Here is a 20,926-nt window from a genome sequence, read left to right as displayed (position 1 = left end):
GGTCAGACTATTTAATTAAAATTCTAAAATACGTTCTTCAATTTATAACTACAGCTTATAATAATAATTATATGTTCCCTACGTTAATTATGCTTACTTAAGTATAGTTCTTCATCCTCATTCACTTTCATATCACAATCTGTTGTTTACAATTTTCAGGATCATCGCGCGTCTCCCTTATTCCCACGGATTCACATATTCAATGATTTCAACGAAAAATAAAACTTATACCTACACGGAATAAAATGCTTCATGACTATATTCTATACATGTATATATATACACATATAAAATATATATATATATATATTCTAATTATGAGAAAATGAGAAAAGCGCTGAAAAATATGTCAGATCTGTCAAATATTGATACTGATTACCGTAGTATGTTCTACCTCGCCTACAAGCTCTAAGATTGATTATAATTTATAAGGATAAAATTGTTTGAAAAGTTCCAAGCTCACAGTCGCTCCGAATCGTTCTGATTTTTATTCGTAAAACCAAAGTATTCATTGAGGGCCTAATTTTGACTCGCGTTCATCTCAAGCGAGTTTTGATTTACTTTTCACCTGTAATATTAATTTATGAATGATGCAAAAAAAAACAAAAAAGATCAATTCTTTATTACCCGTGAAAAATGATCTCCTTATCATTAATGTTAGACCTTTATCTCTATCAACGAACCGGTTAATAATTAGTGACTCTCACGTCGATTGTTTAGCGGCGTATTAAAAGGAACAGGTATACGTAGGTAAATTATATATACATTGAGGATTTTTTCAGCTTTTTTACGAGATTCAAATTCAAAGTTTCTTTGTTGGGATTTTTTTCTTCCTCCGTCAAAAAATTAAATCTACATACACAAGTGATAAGTTATTACACATTTTTGTTCTCTTAGATCTGTTTTTTATGTGTATATATATATAGAGTTGTATACTTATTTAATATGACTAGATACGTCGATTTTATGCGATTACTTATTTCGCTTTTTTTTTCTATTGCTGTTTTCTTTTCTCCTCTCTCTCTGTTTCGAAAACTCAATGATGTTCTACTTTCATGTTTCGTAATTACGAACGAGCGTGTAAAGTATGGAACTTAAAATTTAATCATTAGAGCGACCATAAATACAGTGCTAGCTGTTATCAGTGAGCTTTTTTGAATAAATAAAATTAAAATAAAATGCATTACAAATGGTTAGCTATATACAGTTTTGTTATACAATCTAAAGCTTTATGAAGAATTTGCTTTTTTCAACCTGAATAAAAATTCACTCTACATCAGCCTATACCTTATTATTTTCTCTTTCTACAATTGTAATTATCGTATATATATATATGTATATACATATACATATATATATAATATTAAAATACTTTAGATTTAGATATACGAATATGTATATTTATCTACATATAAATAGGGTATGCGAAATTTTCGAAAACCTAGCCTACGGACACGAAATTTATTCAACATGATAGATCGACTACGTTAAAAACTACGCGCGTTCAACAAGGTTGTTATAACAGGTATTCAAAATACCGTTTCAATCTACGTTCGTCATCGGTGCCTATATTTTATATCCTACACCTAAGCGTCATATTACAGAGAACTATTTAATAGCAAATTTCAACAGTATGAAAACAGTAGAGTACATACATACGTACATACATACATACATAATACACATACGAATTTTTAAAACTAGGCAACCTAATTGCATCTCTGATTTTTGCCAACTTATCAGTTCAATGATTAAATCATCGGATAAGTTTCAATGAAATATTCTTACTATCAAAGTAATAACGAGAAAGGAAAGAAGCTTGATTGATCGTAAGATTCCGGCTAATGTTTAGCAACGATCGTAGAGCCCGCGATAACGGGTAAAATTTTGACGAGCCAAAATTACAGTTTGTCAAAAAAAAAAAAAATAAAATAAAAAAAAGAAGTAAAGTACACTCGGTACAGACTAAATTTCTTTTTCAACGGTAATTGATATTTTTGGTACACATATGGATATACATATACATGATACATATATACATATAAGTGTGTACGCGCGCAACAACATTATTCTTCTTTTGTTTGAAATTTTTTAATTCTTACACGTTAATTATCATATATTTTATCATACATACCTACATAAATTATATTAATCGTAGTAATAACTATATAATAGTTTATATATATATCACACTATGATCCCCGTTGACGACAATTAGCCGCGATTCTTGGGATGAGATACTGATGATGACTCTGATGGGTTCCGCCAGCAGAACCCTGAAACGCGGAGTAGAAATGTCCTTAATTATTTACGTCACCGTATTTCTAGTCCAATCGGAATGTACCTACATTAGAAATTGCAATTTTTTTATGCCTCCATTATACCTTTTTCTAACCGTTGCGCGTTGGGAAGTCGTTGTTAGTCTGAATCCAATACTTCGACCAAATTCTGGAGTAGCTTCGACTGCCGTGCTGAGTCTAATTTGTTTTTTCGAACAACTCGCCATTCTTCAACCGTTGACTAAAAATGGTTACGACTAAACTTTTAGGAAATTTAATCCTTCGCAACTTTGGTCGTGACAATTTTTTGTCTACGATAGATATTTCCGATTTGAAACCATAAATTCAATATGGTAGCTAAAGCTACCGAAGAATCTGATCCAAATTCTGGATTTTGACTACCAATGATTAGAAGAAAAAAGGAGCGGTATTTAAAAATTGCGGTTTCGGATGGTTTCTTTTTTTTTTTTTTTTTTTTCTCATTAGTTTTGTACCCAACGGCCGGGCTATTCCTCTTCGCTCAAAATTAAAAATACCATACCTGTCATTGCTTGACGGGCTTGTACCTGGCCAACTTGAGCTGCACCGGGTTCGCCACTTTTACATGGAGAGCAATATCCTCGACGGGAGCTTCGCGAACGTCTTGTCCGTTTACCGACACCACCCGATCACCTTTTGCTATTTTTCCCGACTCCAGAGCGCTTCCGCCGGGCAACTAGAAAAAAGGAAATTGATTGTTTTGTTATCCTTTAATCAAAAGATACTGGGAGAACAAATTTCATTTGTTAAAGTTACCAGAAAATTCAATAACGGTGTCAAATATTGTTGGGTATCGTGATAAAATGCGATGCACAGTGAAAGATTAGTGTAATTATAATTGTCAGTAGCAAGTAAATCCTGTTTGCTCAGTTGACTATATATTTTTTTCACTTAGATAAAGTGTCAACGTCAGTTCATCGGAATAGTTACCAGAATATGTAATAATATACATATACGGTTTATAATATGATAAGAAAAATTGATTTTCCGATTGCGGCTACAAATCACGTTTACATTTTTTACTCTCAACTGTAATTTTCGATTGTGTTAAAAAATGAGAATAGTTAAGAAGTCACACAGTAGCGGCGACTAGAAATTTATCTCAGTGTAGAAATTCAAACTTGTCTTTCAGAGTTTCTCCTTCGAGGTTCGTTGTTGGTTTCGTTAAATTTGAAATGCGTGGGTGACTTTATAAGGGGTCGCGATTCAAATTCTCACCATGTCCGACACGAAGGCGCCTTTACCACTCTTAAAGCCCGTCAAGCAGAGGCCGACTCCTTTTCCAGACTTCTTTGGCAGTTCGACGTCGAATTCGTCCGGGGGTTTCTCCTCTCGCAACACTACCATGTGTATCTGCGAAAGTTCAGCGAGAGTCAATTCCATACTCTACGATCTATAAAGTATATTTTCACCGATGAGGAGAGCCGTTGTTCAAGGATTTTATCGAATTGAAATAATTCAAGCACACTCAAGTCCCGCAAAGGTGGTTCAATTTTCTCGAAATTGCTAAATCCGATAATGGAATCGAGAAGTCAGCTTTTATTTCCGATTCGGCGTATCGCTATCGTTAAAAATAATTTAACACAGCCACGTGAATATGCGATGCAGTTATACTTGCATTTTTGTAAGAAGTGAAAATATTTTTACAAGATGGTACGGATTACAGATTAAAAACAAATAGATGAAAAATAAAAAATCACTCACCTGTCCGCTGGCTTTTAGAATCGCCTCGTGTGCCTTGGCGTATTCTATCGCCTTGAAACTTTCGTGACACATCTCGACAATCTGATCACCGGGTTTTAATCGGCCATCCTTGCCGGCGGCACCCTCCGGGAATACTTCAAGGATCACTATACCACCCTGAGAAGATTGTCAAAGAATACTATCGATTAAGGCTCGATAAGGTTCCTGCGCAATGCGGTAGTAATTTCGTGTAAAATTTGTCGCCAAACAAGATCGGTCGGTGAATAATTCATCGGAAGGTCGCCGGTAACAAGATGTATTCGTTTCAAGAGTATAATTCATTCGGCGTATAAGGACGAAGGATTCAAATTTGCGAATCTCACCAGAGGTGTACTCGAACCGCCGGCTATGCTGAGGCCGATTGCTTTCTCCTTGTCCTTTGTGAATTCGATCGTTGTTTCTCTGCCCACGGATATTTCACAGTCCTTCGGATCCTTCGGGGGTTCGGGCTCTTTAGGCTTTTCCGGCTCCTTGTCTGGAGGGATATCGAATAACGAGGATGCCAATTAGTATCGGAACAAAAATGGACGCTTGCCATTTCCGTCATGTGACGATAATAAAATTGACAACATTAATCTAAGGATACTGAGCGTTCGTTAAATTATTCAAATTGTGAGCTACAAAGATCGTTATTCAAAAACACAATGATAGGAAATACTGAAATTGAAAACTAAAGCTCGGACATCGATGTTTCGTTCCAAATCCCTTCCAATCGATATCGCAATATAATAGATCGGACGTGCGGTAAAATAAAAGTTAACGATCACCGCAGGTGGGACTTGAATCGTGAAAAATTTTCTTCATTTTCATTCTATCTTCCTACTCGTTTCGTGCAGGGCGTCAAAGGTCGAAGACGAGTCGTTTCTGTTGCGTTTGGAAAGCAAACATACTTTACATCGAATGCACTCACCTGATTTGGACGCGTCGATTCCGTTAGGCGATGCCGAGTCCCCGCCCTTGGCTCTTTCCTCCTCTTCCTTGGCGAGTTTACTTTGGTTAGGGTTGCAGACCGTCAGCGTGACGACGCCTTCCGTCTTTTTGAGGAGACCGGTCGCCTGTCGATTTTCGTTAAATACAAAACGCGGTTCGCCGTATTCTCAAAAGCTTGTAAAATTCATTTTTCAAAGCGATAGGTAGATCGATCGAAATTTCATACGAGACTTTGTCAAGTCCCTGAAACTCACCTCGTCGTAACTCGATCCAAGCAACGAGTCCAGGTTCACAGCGAGAATCATGTCGCCAACTTGAAGTCCGGCCTTTCGGTGAAAGAAATAGGAGAAAGAAAAAAAAAATAACGATAACAATTATCACAGACGCAAAATTCTATGGTGGTTGGAAAAAAGAATTATCGTTGGTTTGTAAAACCAGCGATTCGAGATCGGTGAATAATTATTACACGGAATTAACGTTAATAACATAATCATAGTCATGGAAATTAGGTACCGAAGGTCTTTAGGTGCTGTAAAATTATAACCGAGGATATCCGTACATAAATATGTCCGAATTGGCTTGACAATCAGAGCCTTCACTTTTCTCTACGATTATGCAACAATTAAAACCCCGTTATAATTGAATTCTGTACAAAGTCGCGTGATTTTAGACCGTACGTAGAAACGAGGCAATTTTTCATCCCCAGTTTGCATTTAATTATACATAATACAACAGTGATCGATAATTTCACTCGAATCAGTGATATCCATTACCTGTTCCGCTGCGCTTCCTTCCTGAATATCCGAAACAAAAATTCCTTGGCCAACTTCGGCGTGTTTTCCTTCGATTATCATGATCCCAAGTCCATACTGACCCTGCAACAGATAAACGAGTCACAGGTAGGGTTTAAATAAAATCTTCAAGATGATATAAAAATGGTTTTAAACTTCAACGACTAACGTAATTTTATCATCGAGGCAAACACGTATCAATTAAACGCAATAACACATCGAAGAGAATTAATATAGTAACGAAATTCATTGACCGATTAACGCGCATTATATAATTACAACAGCTACGAGATGCGGCAATGATATCTCGGTGCATTATGCCGTTCGAATAGTGACGTTGCACTGCAGATACATAACGAAGAAAAAGTAAATCTGGCAGATCGGGTCATGGCTGAATTAGCTCAGCATGCACTGACGCATTATTGTGTCTTTATATATATATATTGTACATCTGCATATCCGCTTTAGGTTCAGGATAAGTAGATATTGCCGCTTGATATCGAATCCTCGACTATTGTGAGTCAGACCAATATGGTAAAATACGCACGAGAGGGTAACGTTGTAAATAGAAAAAAAGATAAAATAAAAATAAGAAAAAAAAAAAAAAAGAACGAAAAGACAAAAATCGTTTTTAAACTTGATCCCGAATGGAAACTCGTTTGGATTACCGGAAGCTGCGAGGGTCAGCGATTGTAACAACGCGCTCTGTCAACGATTTTGCGGGCAACGGTAGGCTTGTTAAGATTTGGATTAATTATTATCGCGGTGTGCGTGAAAGCTTATCAAGGCTCGGATAAACAGAGAGAGGCGACGGCGGTATCGGCGGAGCTTTGCAAGCTTATATCGCACGTGTATTATAACCCGTAGGCAGACACGGGTGTCCACTGATACCTGAGGCTCGGGTTGATTCAACTTTAATTGCTGTGTTGTATATGTAAGCACCTTAATTGTACGTATATAAACTATCCGTACGATCAGACTGTAAATTATCGAAAAATCGGAGAAGGGAAAAACTACAACGTTATTGTATATTATACGATAATAATTTCGCGATACGATAACCGAATGCACGATTAGTTTTCTTATCCGTGTAATAATGAAAGGTTTTTCTCGTCTTGCACGATGAGAGAAACGAAATAATTTTGAAGAATAGATATTATACAAATCCAGAATTCAACTCGAAGTAATCCGGTTTGCAAAAGAAAAAAAAAAAAAAAGAAAACCAAGTACAGGCGTATAATATTTATAATTTGAATTCCAGAAAATCTTAAAGGTGCAAAATACCGTCTTCTTTTATTTTCAAACAAAACTCGATAACGTTACTAATTTCAACCTTATACGACAAGGACTTTTTTTTTTCATTTCCACCGTATACGTACTTCGAAATGGATGCATTCCATTTTAGTGCAGCTGAAAAGCATACCAGTTTACGTTGGAGGCGAATGCAAGCGCGAAATGGGTATTCTCAAGCTTTAACACACCTATGTAGAATGTAGATGCTTTCAGTCCTCCGTGTGAAACATTCTCTGCGCTGAATACCGACAGGTATACACCTACGTATAAAAGCCGTATTTTCAACGCTTACTCTCAGCTTTTCACGTCATTCAAAGATACCGTCAAGCTCACACACGACGTTACACATTTCGAGGATAAACAGACACGGGTGAAATTATTCCTGATTTTTACTTGTCGACCAAAATTTCTCGTTTTTTTTTCAATTTTTTTTATCTTTCTCTCTTCCCCCCGATCGCCTGGAGAATTTGTTTCTTCGTCGTTCAATAACAAAAAAAAAAAAAAATTAAATAAAATAAACAGTAAATTAAGGCACTTTCGTTGTACTAACCTATGCGAGACGATGAAAATCTTTTTCGCTCTCTGTGTACAATTTTACGTTCTATTACTATAAGTGTGTTGTTGACTACGAGTCTTCGCGAATGCGAACGAGTTTAGAAGTTTCAACCGAACGAGTATCAACGATCGCAAATATCATGCCGACAGAATTTTCCTTGCATTGAACGGTGGTAAGAAATTTGCAAAACAATCGCAATTCAACAATTTTAAGAATCAACTAAGCGGCTCGTGATTATCAATTGTTTTGCAATATTGATTATGCTCACCTTCTTTATCGCAACGGTTCTGACTCCCTTGTACTGGCTGAATCTGTTCGGATCCTGAAAGCAAAAAATGAATATTTATAATTAAAATAAATTGCTGTAGAGGTAAAAGCTCGGACACTGATTGATTAATCTGCGTAATAATCCGGAGAACTGGAATTCCAAGGTAAGAAAATACGAGTCGGGAGGATATGGATCTGCGGGATTTTATCAACGTCGAAATTCATTGTACATGCATGTGCGTATGTGTGAATGATGAGAAACCAGTGACAAGCGACCCCATCGACCCTTGAATTGATTAATAGACTTTTGCAACCGGAATTGGTTATCTAACTTGCGGCGAACAGTCTGACCTATGCAAACAAGCAGCAGCGATTGCCGCTCGGAGTTTAATCTCCCTTTTGTCTTCCGATTATTACGGGGTAATTCCTTCGGCAGCATCCCGCAGATTAAAGCAAGGCGGAATTTGTTCTCTTTATCGGTGCAAGACAGGCTGATTTTAATATTAACTGTAATTGCACGAGGAATGAAAAAAAGTACAACATGTATGTCGATAAACGAGAGTTTCGTAGAACTTGAATTTGTTCTCAGACCGTTATTTCAATTTGGCAAATAAATTTTACGTATTTTAGTAACAAGAAATTATGTGTGAAATCAGCAGTGAGTTAGGCGAAATTTTTATTCAGTCAATTCAGGTCTTAATTGGTCGACGAAGCTCTCGAAGCTTCGCGATAAGACCGAATTGCGTATTATGTGTACCGCTAAATGAAAGACAGCTAAAAGCGATTTTCTTGGCGAATAACGGATGTATACCAAGTCGATTTACTCCACTTTTCGATCCATCCTCTCAGTAATCGTAAAGATGATGAAGGGAAAAAAAGAAACGTAAGACGTCCGAAAGTTTTCTCACGAAAAGACAAGTTCATTCGGCTGTAAATGAGTGTGAAAAATTTGCATGATATAATAACGCGTTCCTGGGTGTTATTAACTTTTTTTTTTGTATCGATTATATAGCCAAACTTTGTATGTTACAGAAACTGAAAATCTTAATAAAAGAATTTCATTTCTTACAGATAATGAAAAAAAATTCTAGTACTATGATTATCGTTACAAATAGCGCGACTTTACAAAAACATAAAAATTTCATAGTTGTCAACACGAAATTTGCTGCTCATTACAACGTTACAAGTCTGTTTCTTCAGCAGGCGAAATCTTTTCAGTCAATTCAATTCATAATTGCATTACCGCGACAATTTCAAGAAACTACAGTATTAGCAGCTATATTCAAAAGTGTAGCAACATTATACCAGATAATTTCCGGCTACGTAGCTAGAAAAAAATTTCTTACATCGATTCTATACCCCAAAACCGCATTGTTCGGTTATGGTAAATAAAACGTAAATAATTAAGGACCGCGTGATAAGACCACGGCTAGAAATTTCTCTCGGTGATCGACGAAGTGGATGACATGATAACCGACCAGCCCTGTATAAGGCCATTATCACCAGGTCTCCGTCGTCCGCTTGGTAAGTGCCATTTGCATCCGTGTAACACGATGGCATGATGTAAGTGATGCACACCGAGTGTGTTCCTCCATGTGCCGTGCATGTATGTATGTATATAGATTTATTGAACGACACAACCCGGCGCTGCCACGTTCAAATAGGTTATCGTTGAGCAAACAGCGCTCAGAAACTTTGTCCGCCGTGCACACAATCCGGGTAACGGAGCAAACATATATAGGTGTCCGTATCGAGAGTATAAATCTCTTATGATTAGTTGTTAAACTCGGATCGTTTGGACCTTCTTATATTTTGTTTTTGTGTTTGAAGAAAACAAAACAAAAAAAAAAAAACTTTATTTGTTCGTCGTTTTGTCTTCTGTATGGTTTCTCGTAAATAGTGTACAAGCTATTTGTTATACGACGTATTTAAATCCAGCATCGGTATTATAAACTTTACACGTCACGTAGCAGCGTTACATTCGTGAGAAAAATTTCATTTCTTATAGTAACTAGAAAAATTCGGTAAAACAGGTTTCGTTAAAAATACCGTTTGAATATTGTTGGGATTACGAAAAACGAAGTACGCGTAACCATTTTGCGCTATTCTCGATCCTTTTTTGGTAATTGCAACGCAAAATCAGTTTGCGAGGTTTACTCTACTTTTTTAGTTAATCAAGGCTTTAACGTCAATTTGTCGTTGCAGAAGCATTAAATTTATCTAGAACTACATATATTTTTCGGTACTTCTTCTCTGTAAACTGCATCGATTCTACCGCGTACGCACAGAGCTTTGATTTGAAAACTTTAAATCGACAATCTGAACTCCTTGTCATATGAAGATACGAATGGGTTCAGAGTTTCAAAGATAAATTTTGAGTATAACATACGTCGCTTTTTCTTTTCACTTATCCCCTGATGTTTTGGATTCGAATATATATAAGTATACTTAAATCAGGGATCACGTGTCGCGATAAACAATAATATCGTTTTGCCGATAAGCTGGCGAAATTGGTGAATTGATTAGTGAAAATCAAAAAATCTTGTCGGCAAGGTTGATGCGCAACGTTGTATAAAAATAACGCACCAATTATCAACACATTGGTTATATTCTATTTAGCTATAACAAATACTGTCAGTGAGAATTAATATTATAAGAATTAGCAGCTGAGCAAACGGTCGGAATTTAATTTCGCAGCATTTAAGTAAGATTGTATTGAATCTAGTTATAATATGTATATACATGTATCTATATATGTGTGTGTGTGTGTGTGTGTGTGTGTGTGTGTGTGTGTATATATATATATATATATATATATATATATATATATATATATATGTATATACGAAGGAAACTAAATTCCTGTGTTTTTGTATGTTAAACATATTAAGCCTGCACCCTTAATTAATATTCATATACGTATAGAACAATGAATATTCATGTGAATCGTATGTAATAGAATACGAGAATTGAACGAGCGTGAAAGAGACTCGATTACACAATTCGATACCACTTTATGTATCTATTTACTTATAGTCATCGCGTTATATACAAACGCGAATAGCAATTAAGTTTACACGGTATCGCAATTATTGTTCAGTGGCGAGTTGCGTGCCGAATTGTAGACACATTATACATATGGCGTTGAATAGAAATAAAATTGGAGAGGGGATAAACGAGGCGGCGAAAAAATGCATCCAAAAAAATTAATGTGCAAATTATGCCTCCGTTTACGCATTGTAAATAATCTAATTCAATTATTGCGTTATACAATACTAGCAGTTTTATTCAAAAATAAGATCGACGAATAATAATTGTGTTCGTGAAAAAGGGAATATTATTTTTTTGTATTTATAATAAATCGAGAAAAAGAAATATATCGTTCCATTTTACGACATCCAAATTGATTGACTCGTTATCGGCTGATATTTCACTGCTCGTGAAATATTTGTGAAAAATTACGTACAAATATAATAATCTTACTCTCTCTCTCTCTCTCTCTCTCTCTTTCTATTTTGCTCTTTTTATCATTGTTGTACATCGCTGGAAGCAGCTTGATCAATAAGTGATAAGATTAGAGCGGCGAATTTGATCCTGGTGATAATTGTCTTAACAGTTTTTGATTGCTTTCGGTTCGTTTTTGTTTCGCGTATACCTGATGATTAGGTTGCGGTAAAGCGAATGAATGAGAGAAAACAGCGAGAGTCGTTTAAACAAGGTCAGAAAGAAAATTGAGGAGGTGTATTTCACTTACGTCTTCGTCGAGGGTTGGAGGAAATTGAACGATCGGTTTAACTGCGAGGTCGTTCACCGCAGACGATCTCCTGTAACATTGATTAGAATCAGGATTAATTTTATTTTTATATCAAGTTATGGATTTTTTAACAGCATAGCAGGTACGCGTCACAACGAAGAATGAACGAACGGTGAAAAGAATTTTCATAAAATTACTTTCATAGATCGTACATTGTGTCGTAAAGGATAAAGAGTGAAATCTGATAAAAGCATCCGTACCTGCAAGGCAAAAATAAAAATTGTTAGGCGTTATGTATCACGTGCAATATATCGCGGGGAGTTGATGAAAAGATACGTACGTGAAAAAATTTGTCAGAAAGATCGATTCGTTGTGTAGGTACTTGTAAAAGCTTTGTGGCGTTATAGGATTCAAGAGAGGTACTTGTACACAATTATTCCTGAGTTAATTATACCAGGGTATATAATATCCAATCTGCAATGATACTTTTCGCCACATATACGAGAACCGTATTACGCCTATATACACGTGTTCGACGATGATAATAATCACCTCGCGTAAACATGTCCAACTAAGTAATTGGAAGCAGAGAAGGAGGGGTGAGAAAAAAGAGAGAGAGAGAGAGAGAGAGAGAGATGGAGAGGAGGTAAAAAAAAGATAAATAACCGGCACCTCGTTTTCATGCGATTGCTTCGTATATGGCGGAGCAGATTATTAAGGGACATGATCGGTAGGAAATGAAGAAAAAATGAAAAAAAAAAACAAAAAAAAGAAAACTCGACAAACGGAATTAGAGAAAATAAGCGAGAATGATAAAGATGGGGACTTCTTCATCAGCGGAAATGGGATCGAACTGAGCTGTTGCGTATGAATTGCGACTGGAGGAAGTCGTAAATGTATATAACAATGAATCGATACCAACGTACGTTGGCCGGAATCTCATTAGGGATGAGAAAGGATATTATATGGTACAATACGGCGATAATTAATCGCAGCTTTAACGTACGCGAAACTAAAGCATTCCGGAAGGTTGAATTTAAACCGCGCACAGTTGAGCTGCATTTTATCATTAAATTCGATGCATCACGTAGAGTTACGCCCTTGTTCGAAGCTACCGATGACCGATGATCTTCACGCTTCGTCGAACCAGCCCATTACGATGCGCAGCATCGGAACCACCCTGGATCTTCGCCTGTTTATTGACAATTAGGTCTATTCGCACAGTGAATTCGAGTGACGCGGCACTGATGCAGGGGATAAAATCGTCGCCGGTTGAAGAAATGAATGTCGGTGGATCCGGAGGCGCGGAGCTTGCGGCAAACCGCATTTCCCGGCATGACTTTTTAATATCACAGCCTCTGCAGGTTTCTCGAGCTTCTGCACGGGCGATTATAATTCCGCCGGATTTCCGCCTAGCGTTTTAACTACCGCTGGTTCAATTAGACTTCGTTTCCCAGTCGCACCAGTCGCCGCTCTATTCGAGGCGCTTCTAAACAGTCCGCGGATCTCGAAAATGCATCGGGTGATAAAATAATTCAAATAATTATTCAGCCACGAGGGATTTTCTTATCGCCTAGCTGCATTCGGTTTCTCCAATTGTTCGCTCTTCATTTTTTACAACCGCATTGTTGAGACTGGTGTTACACAGCTACTGCGGTACAACAAAAAGAGTAGGTCACACCTTCACTTTGCAGCTCTCGTTGCAAATCGAGCCGATGAAGAGTAAAACGTTGCTAATGTTTCGCTCTTACGGTAATTTTTCGCCAGTACTTTTATCCCCCTAGCTTGTTCCTCAGAAATTATAATTAACAATTTCCTATACGATTCGAACAACGAAAAGCCAGTCAAGGCATTTATAAATTATTATCGAATTGTACGTAAATTGTTTAAAATCCCGGATTAATTTCCGCGCATCACTCCTGTTGAAACTGCGTTCTGTTCTGTTCCTTCGACTTTGAAATTGAAGCTTGAAAAATTAGGTAATTGATTTGTTCACTTTTTTTCACTTTCCAGAGTTTCAAACATTCGTAAATCATATTTTTCTCTTTTCTTTCTCATCTACGTTTTCCTCCAGGCCATATTCAACGATTCAAACTTTTCACAAAACTTTTCTTATAACGCAGAGACACTTGTTATCTTACCGTATACGGTAAATTTATGCGGTTAACAGAGCGTTCTCAACTTCGATCATCTCATTACACGAATTGTTTTTTAAACAACGAATAACAAAACGATTTTCTCTACCACCCCATTCGTCACACTTTATTATTGTATCCAGGTTCGCCACGTTTACTAAAATTCTACATTTATTCGCGATCGCTTCGTAATTATAATTCGTTTCGATTATCGGCCTGTTCTTTGCGCACCGTGTTACACACGCGTCGGCGTTCGCAACCTGCCGAGGTTCTGTTTACTGGCAAAGAAAAGCGTCAACGCAACTGATCCGCACGTGGATTGAGCGCACGCGCATTATGTTCCCCACTGTGAACGCACCTTAAAATATCTTCATATTTTTCCTCCATCCCCCCTTTTGGATACAGGTGTACACACACACACACACACACATATGCATCTGTGTTCGATTTCACAACACTATTATACAGCGAGCTTCGCGCATCTGTCACCACGTTAATTAATTATTGGTCTTGTAATTTTTCAATACAATTTTTTCTTTCTTTCCTTTTTTTACTACCAATTACCTCTGGTTACGCGATTCCACGAACACCGGGATGTGAAGGAAAAACAGGAGGATAGAAGAATAAACTATATTATTATATAACGCTTGTTGTTATGAATAGTTCAATTTCAATTTTCAAATAGTTTGATACAAATACGCGAGGAAATGTCAATATGTGTATATATATATGTATTTTTTTTTTAATTTTTTTACTCTCCGTCGTATTAAAAAATATCAAGATTATTTTCCTTAATTTTCTTCCGGCACACCGAGATTCCGTGAAAAATATTTGCATACAACGTGTTGTTTTTTCGGTTTGTATAATAATACGCTACTCCTGCCACAACAACAATTGACCGTGACAAATTTAATGACGGTTCGAACTGTAAAGAAAAACGTAAAAGGGATCGATCCGCATAATTTCCCTGCCGCTGTCAACTTCCTCAATTAATGTCGAAGGAGGAACTTGCGTAGGTTGATCACGATTTGACAATCATTGTCGGGTATGCAAATAATAAAGAGGTTCGCTATTTTGCAAAATGCAAATGCAAGGGACTAACGGGAAAGTTTCGTGAAATTTTTTTCACATCACATCTCATTAATTCGGTGAAAAATAGTACGGGCATATTTATCCTTTTATCATTTTCAACAGATACGACAAGTTAAAAAGAGGCATTGCGTGACGTCACAGATCTGTGTAATATATTTATGTAAACATATATGTATCGAAAGCAGAGAAATTCAATTGATACTTATAACCTTGGCAGTTACAGATTTTCACAACAATCATTCTTAGATACTTTACTAATTAAACTTTACGCACCGCGTATCGAAAGCAAAACATTTTTTTTTCTGATTAACTAAACTGCGCCATTGACGTGGAGGCATAATTATTGGTCATGTGAAAAGGTATAATTAGGTATATAACGCACAAGGTGTAAAGACGCGGAAACTAATTGCGGTACAATTATATTACATGATGTCAACGATCACGAAGTCTCGCCGAGTCTCTTCTTTGTTCAATGAAGTACATCCTATTTAATAACCGACGTTAAGTATACGTAATATAGACGTCGATACATCGTTATTATCAATTTTTATTTGTTGATTTATTTCTTCTCTACCATTTTTTGCAAGGTGGATAAATCTAGAGCAGAGCACAACGGGTTCTGAATTGATAATTTAATATGCAATACAGCTTTTTTTCTAGTACGGTAAGTTTCGCAAAAAATTTCACGGACAAAATTGTTCACCTCTTTTATACAACGATGTACGTACCAGACTGTAAAAAATTTCAATATCATACGACGTGATCAACGTTGACGGGTAATTGCTTCGATAGAGCGAAGAAACGAAAAGAAACTAACAAATCCACGAAAAGTCGTGTTCTGTTTTACCGACGAGACGGTTGCGCGCCTGACCACGAACCTCCGTATCTACTGTCGCGATATTTCTTTGTTCTCATCAGTTACCTGTTCGTTTTGGGCGTTAATCGAATTTTTCTAAATTACACTGGAGGACCGACGCGACGGGAGTGGAAAAAATATAGAGAAAGAGAAAGAAAAAAAACAGCAGATCGAAAAAAGAGGCATAAAAAGAGAAGCGGACAAGTTTCTGCGAAAATTGGTTTCTGCGCGTACGTGCGTGTCGAGCGGGTTGCGTCCCCCAGGCGCGACGCTCTAAAAAATTATGTAACAGAGACCGAATTAACCCCGCACCCGCAATTTATTTCCAATAATTTAAAATTTATATGAAGACGTTGAACATTCAGAACTTATTAATTACACGCCGTTCGATCGAGCGAATAACACCGATTGAAGGTGAACGATTTTGTTGCGAGGAAGTCGAGAAACGAGAATATTACAACTGGTTGTCGGATACCGTTAATTAATTAACCGCAATCAATTAGGTATCCATTCAATTCCCGTGAAGTAGCATGATTATCCGTCGTTTGATCGACTCTCATTTATACATATACATACATAACCGATTCTCAAAATTATTCAACGAGTAATGCAGATATAAGGTAACCTGAGAATTTCGAAAAGCTACGTGGCTATTTTTCATATTGGAGTATTTCTAGGAGCTGTGAGAAAAAAACGAGGAGAAAAAACTGAATGGAAGAAATCCATCTCTCTTACCGGAGAACAATGACCTTGAAAGTCGGGCCAGCCATTCCTTTGATCATTGCTGACGCATTGAGATGACATCTTCCTTGGAGAACGGTGCCGTTGACCTGGAAAAATGAACACCAGGTATTGTTAGTCCGTCTAGGTTAGGTGATGTGCATCTACATGTTCAAAATGAAGATAAATAAATAATACAATAAAATAAGAAAGGTAGTTTGGTCAAGATTGCGTCGAAAATTGAAACACACCTTTTCTATTGTCCCAGAGAAAATAAAATTTACATATATCGATAAGTGACGCGGGTTTCAAATTTAACAAATATCGCAATTTACTACTGCAGCTTTCGTAGTAATTATGTTAACTTTAAAAAGCTTCGTCGATTTCTATTGAAACAATTCCGACAAACCTCCAGGATTTCGTCACCGATGAGTAATCCTCCGGTTTTGTGAGCGACTCCCTTGGGGTTCAGTCCGCACACGAATACCGCCATTCGATTGCGATCCTTGTGCCCAGCGAGAGAAATGCCGAGTCCTCTTCTATCCTTCTCTAGCCTGACCATGACCACAGGATGACCGAGGGCGTCGTATCGCTTTTTGATCTTTTCTGTAACGGATTGAGATAAGATATAAAAATTGGACATGAAAATAACGGCAGTTTAATTCGAAGGAGAACCGAAGTCGATCGGATTAACCGAATTCCTCGATCCGTGACTTCTATCAAGATCTCAATTGAGCTTAAACATTTTGTCGAGGGATAGATAATCGCCTTTGATTCAATTGGTACGCGTCGCTCTTGTGTTTGCCTCAACTTGATCCCATCAAGCTACCTCGGGATGACAGAGATTTAGATTTCACCTACGATTAAATGAAATAGATGCAGGATAGTCGGAGGGATTCATTTGATTTGATTTACCTCTGCTCGGGAAATCCCAAATCCGCACCGTAAGCTGTGAGAGAACTTTAAAATCGTAGCTTCAAATCCTAATTTTCTTCTCCCTTACTTTTAATCGTATTAATGAATTATCTGGTGCTACTAAAATCTTCACGAAGCTTTACTCCAACTGTCTCATTTTTGTAAATTATTTCCCAGCGTTTCATGTTTAAAGCTTATTTTCAAAGTTCAATCATTAGTTTTGTCCATTAAATTATAGTTTTCTCAATCACAATTATCTTTTCAAATTATTGCATCATTGTAGAAACATCATTATTTCAAATGTGGCCTAGCATTAGAAATTTCACGTAATTCAGTCACACGAATATCGGTCGACTATTTTTTTTAAATTCCACAACGACGGTTTCCGCAGTGAACTGATCATCGCTCCGGTGATTTTTTGCCTGTAAGCACGTGAAAGTAAATGCCCATACACATGTGTAAGTTTATGTATTACGTGAAACCTTCACATTCTCCCCGAATAGGCACTCCCACCCATTTCTCGCACCCTCGTAAGCGGCATGGAAACGACCTTGGAAACGAGCTTGAATCATCCCCCGGACTTCGCGGTGAGCTGTACTCCGATAAATAGACTGCCATATTCAATTTTCATTGACAAATCAACCCGAATTGTACACCTGTATTCGGTACGTATTATTAAGGGATCCGTCATAGATTAATTATTTCGTATTCTCGAAGTATATGAATCATTATTATAATCATTTGGCGTAACGACAATGATAGGTAATGACTTTCACTTACAGCGTTACTAATATTCTATTGAATTAAATTCGTGCTGTCTACAAATTCCGGATGAGTTTTTAATACTTTGAATCACAGTGGTAAATATTCTTACCACCTATTTTACATACATTTTTTTGTATATTTAGGAAACTTTTCAACATATTTCTTTGCGGTTTTTTTACTATTTCTGATAGTATAGTAATAGGTTCTCAATACCCGAGAGTGATTATTGAGATATAATTTGAATTATTATTGTCAGAAACTAATTGACTGAAAAAAAAAAATGGTGAAAATTGAAGAAATAATTCATTTCCGAGAAAGTTATCTTTCTACACATATACATGTTTTGCATAAATTATAAGTTTTTGCGATCGCTGATTACGAATCTGAAATCATATTTTAAAAATTCAATATGGCCAATTCAATCAGTGACCCCGAAAACCACTGCATAGTTTCTTAACCGTATTCGATCAAATTTTAAATTTTCGTCCTCCGTATTGAATCCGACATCTTGAATTTTTTAACTCTCATTTCAGATTCGTAATCGGCGACCCCAAAAACCACAGATTATAATCCTGTTATAATAGTTGACTCAGAATAATAATGTGTGATTCAAAGGGTGAACGTGCTCGGCGATAATTGTAAAACGCGAAAGTCTCTAATTTCGCGAAGAAAGAAGCGGCGAAGAAATTCACGATTCGACAGAGCTGAAATAAGCCCAAATTACACAAGCATAGGTGAGAGAAAATTTTCCTTTTCCGGCGGCAATGAAATAAAAAAATCTCGCAACTCCAAACAATTTCCGTTTTTTTTTCCTATTCATCACTCATACGATATGCAATTGCGAAGTAAAAAATCGTACATTTTTTTCCCTCTGCGATTCTCAAAACCAGCAACAGATGCATCATCGCTAATTTCACGGATGATAAAACAAATTTTTCCACCCTACAGCAGCGGCAGATGTAAACTGAATAAATCACCTGCCGCTGCAGCATCATCGGTGTGAATGACCGGACAATGTTCTTTGAGATCTCGTTAAAGCCTCTTTCGAGTTTTCGCCGATTTTACATATTATTTGCATATCTAGTTTTCGACCAGGAAAATTTGTGCAACTATTACGCGCGATTATTAACAAATGTCGACGAGGCTTCGCTTTTTTCAACGCTATTTTCATCGTTCCTGTTTCAGTTTCCTTAATTTCTTGCGGATATTCTATACGATATATCTTACAAAAGGGAAAAAGAGAAAATGGTATGTGAAAAGAGAAGTATAAATTACATCGCGAGGTTCATTAGTTGATTGAAAAACGTGAATAAAGGAGAAAGAAATACACCAAAATGTATATATATATGTATATTTATCCTGTTTTCCTCGTTTGAGAGAATCCTTGGAGAATCCCGTGGCATTTAGCAAAGTGTTTCCAATCGAATTTCACTATCTTATCTCTATACTCGTCGCTGATCGTATGAATTTGTTATGTGAGGTATAGTCCAAACCGCAAAGCTTATCGGGGTGCTTAACCTTTTTAGTTCTCCGTCTCTATCCTGCTCCCTTCCCCATCTTCTTCTTCTTCTTCTTCTTCTTCTTCTTCTTCATCTTCCGCATTACATTCGACCGGCGTATTTGACCCGGACAAAAGAACTTGATGGGTATACCAAACGCAAAGAAAGCAGAAGGGGAGATAAGAAAGAAGCGAGCTTTTCTGGTTTCGATCTACCAAAGCCTTGCTGCTAAACCGCTTGCACAAACGCTTGGAAACTTTCCATACCTAAAAAGCTTAGCTTGCAGTCGCCGCGTTCCCGTTGTAGGTGTTTGTTATATTGAATTGAGCGGCAAGTTTTTCGCCCTTGCTCTTTTTGCCCTTTTCTTATTCTCGTCCTTCCTTTTTCTCCTCCCTAAAGAAACTTTGGCGCCAATATATCGAGGCGATCGGATAATCGGGGATCTCTACTGCACTTCAATTTTCCCATACTCTGGAGTCCAGAGTAAATAAGGTGAAAGTTGACCAGAGAAAAAAGTTTCAAACAACATTTTCTAGGCACGCAATATACTCGGGTGGTAAAAAATAATGCAATTTGCAGCTTACTAAAGTTTGACGCTGTTTTTGTTTTGACTTTGCTCTTGTTTTGTGTTTTTTCATCGCAATTTGACACATTTTTTTAGTGTAATTTCATGCCAAAGATCTCACCGACTCAAATATTCAGGCTGAATAGAAATCCGCGTGACATTTTTAACATCATTTATACATATTTAACACTTCTCTAATCAGATTAACGAATAATAAAATAAACTTACAAGCGCATATACCGATTAATCAAGGAGTTGTTTGATAAGAGAAAGGTAGGTAGAAATTCGCGGAAAAAGCTTAAAGGCCGCGTCTTCGTTTCAGCAGAGGATTTACCCGCTTACTTCTTCGGCCACGTTTTTCTTTCACCTTTTACTTTATCTCTGCAGTATATGCGTTCTTCTCTATACCTACTACGTTATCTGAATCCACGACAGAATTTATACTGTTGTTGCTACTACCTCACGCGAACTTTGCTTTGGTAAATTTGTTTTTCACTTTGCCTTGATCTCTGCACCATTTCAAGAGAGCTTTGTTAAGCGGAGAAAAATATCACGAAGTTATATAATGACTGGAAACTTCTCAAACAACAATTGTTTTCAACAATTTCTCCAATCGGCAGACAGAATTTTGGGCGGACTTTAGCACCTTTCATTTATCGCGCACCGCAGAATGAGAGTAAAAGTTTTAGCGTTACTTCCAAAAATTGGTGCAATCGTAAAAACATAT

The 20,926-nt window shown here is 37.0% G+C and overlaps 1 protein-coding gene across 7 annotated transcripts in view; it reads right to left on the bottom strand.

Annotated features, from left to right (window-relative positions):
• Nucleotides 1-961: 961 nt before the first annotated feature.
• LOC124305311 (uncharacterized) overlaps nucleotides 962-20,926 on the bottom strand; it is a 166,018-nt gene continuing 146,053 nt past the window's right edge. For 5 of the 7 annotated variants that reach the window (XM_046764566.1, XM_046764564.1, XM_046764570.1 and 2 more), the window contains 12 exons: nucleotides 16,865-17,061; nucleotides 16,471-16,565; nucleotides 11,653-11,722; nucleotides 7,900-7,953; nucleotides 5,765-5,866; nucleotides 5,246-5,317; nucleotides 4,972-5,116; nucleotides 4,385-4,536; nucleotides 4,023-4,178; nucleotides 3,537-3,671; nucleotides 2,821-2,994; nucleotides 962-2,276 (listed from right to left, as the gene is read on the bottom strand). In XM_046764566.1, coding sequence (XP_046620522.1) covers nucleotides 2,824-2,994; nucleotides 3,537-3,671; nucleotides 4,023-4,178; nucleotides 4,385-4,536; nucleotides 4,972-5,116; nucleotides 5,246-5,317; nucleotides 5,765-5,866; nucleotides 7,900-7,953; nucleotides 11,653-11,722; nucleotides 16,471-16,565; nucleotides 16,865-17,061 — 1,349 coding nt within the window. In that variant the 3' untranslated portion in view covers nucleotides 962-2,276; nucleotides 2,821-2,823. Of the gene's footprint in view, nucleotides 2,345-2,820; nucleotides 2,995-3,536; nucleotides 3,712-4,022; nucleotides 4,179-4,384; nucleotides 4,537-4,971; nucleotides 5,117-5,245; nucleotides 5,318-5,764; nucleotides 5,867-7,899; nucleotides 7,954-11,652; nucleotides 11,723-16,470; nucleotides 16,566-16,864; nucleotides 17,062-20,926 lie in introns of those variants that run through there. The other 2 variants (XM_046764567.1, XM_046764571.1) reach the window with 2 other exon arrangements.

Source organism: Neodiprion virginianus, chromosome 5, assembly GCF_021901495.1.
Source record: "Neodiprion virginianus isolate iyNeoVirg1 chromosome 5, iyNeoVirg1.1, whole genome shotgun sequence".
NCBI lineage: Eukaryota > Metazoa > Arthropoda > Insecta > Hymenoptera > Diprionidae > Neodiprion > Neodiprion virginianus.
This window is presented reverse-complemented; position numbering and strand designations above follow the sequence as displayed.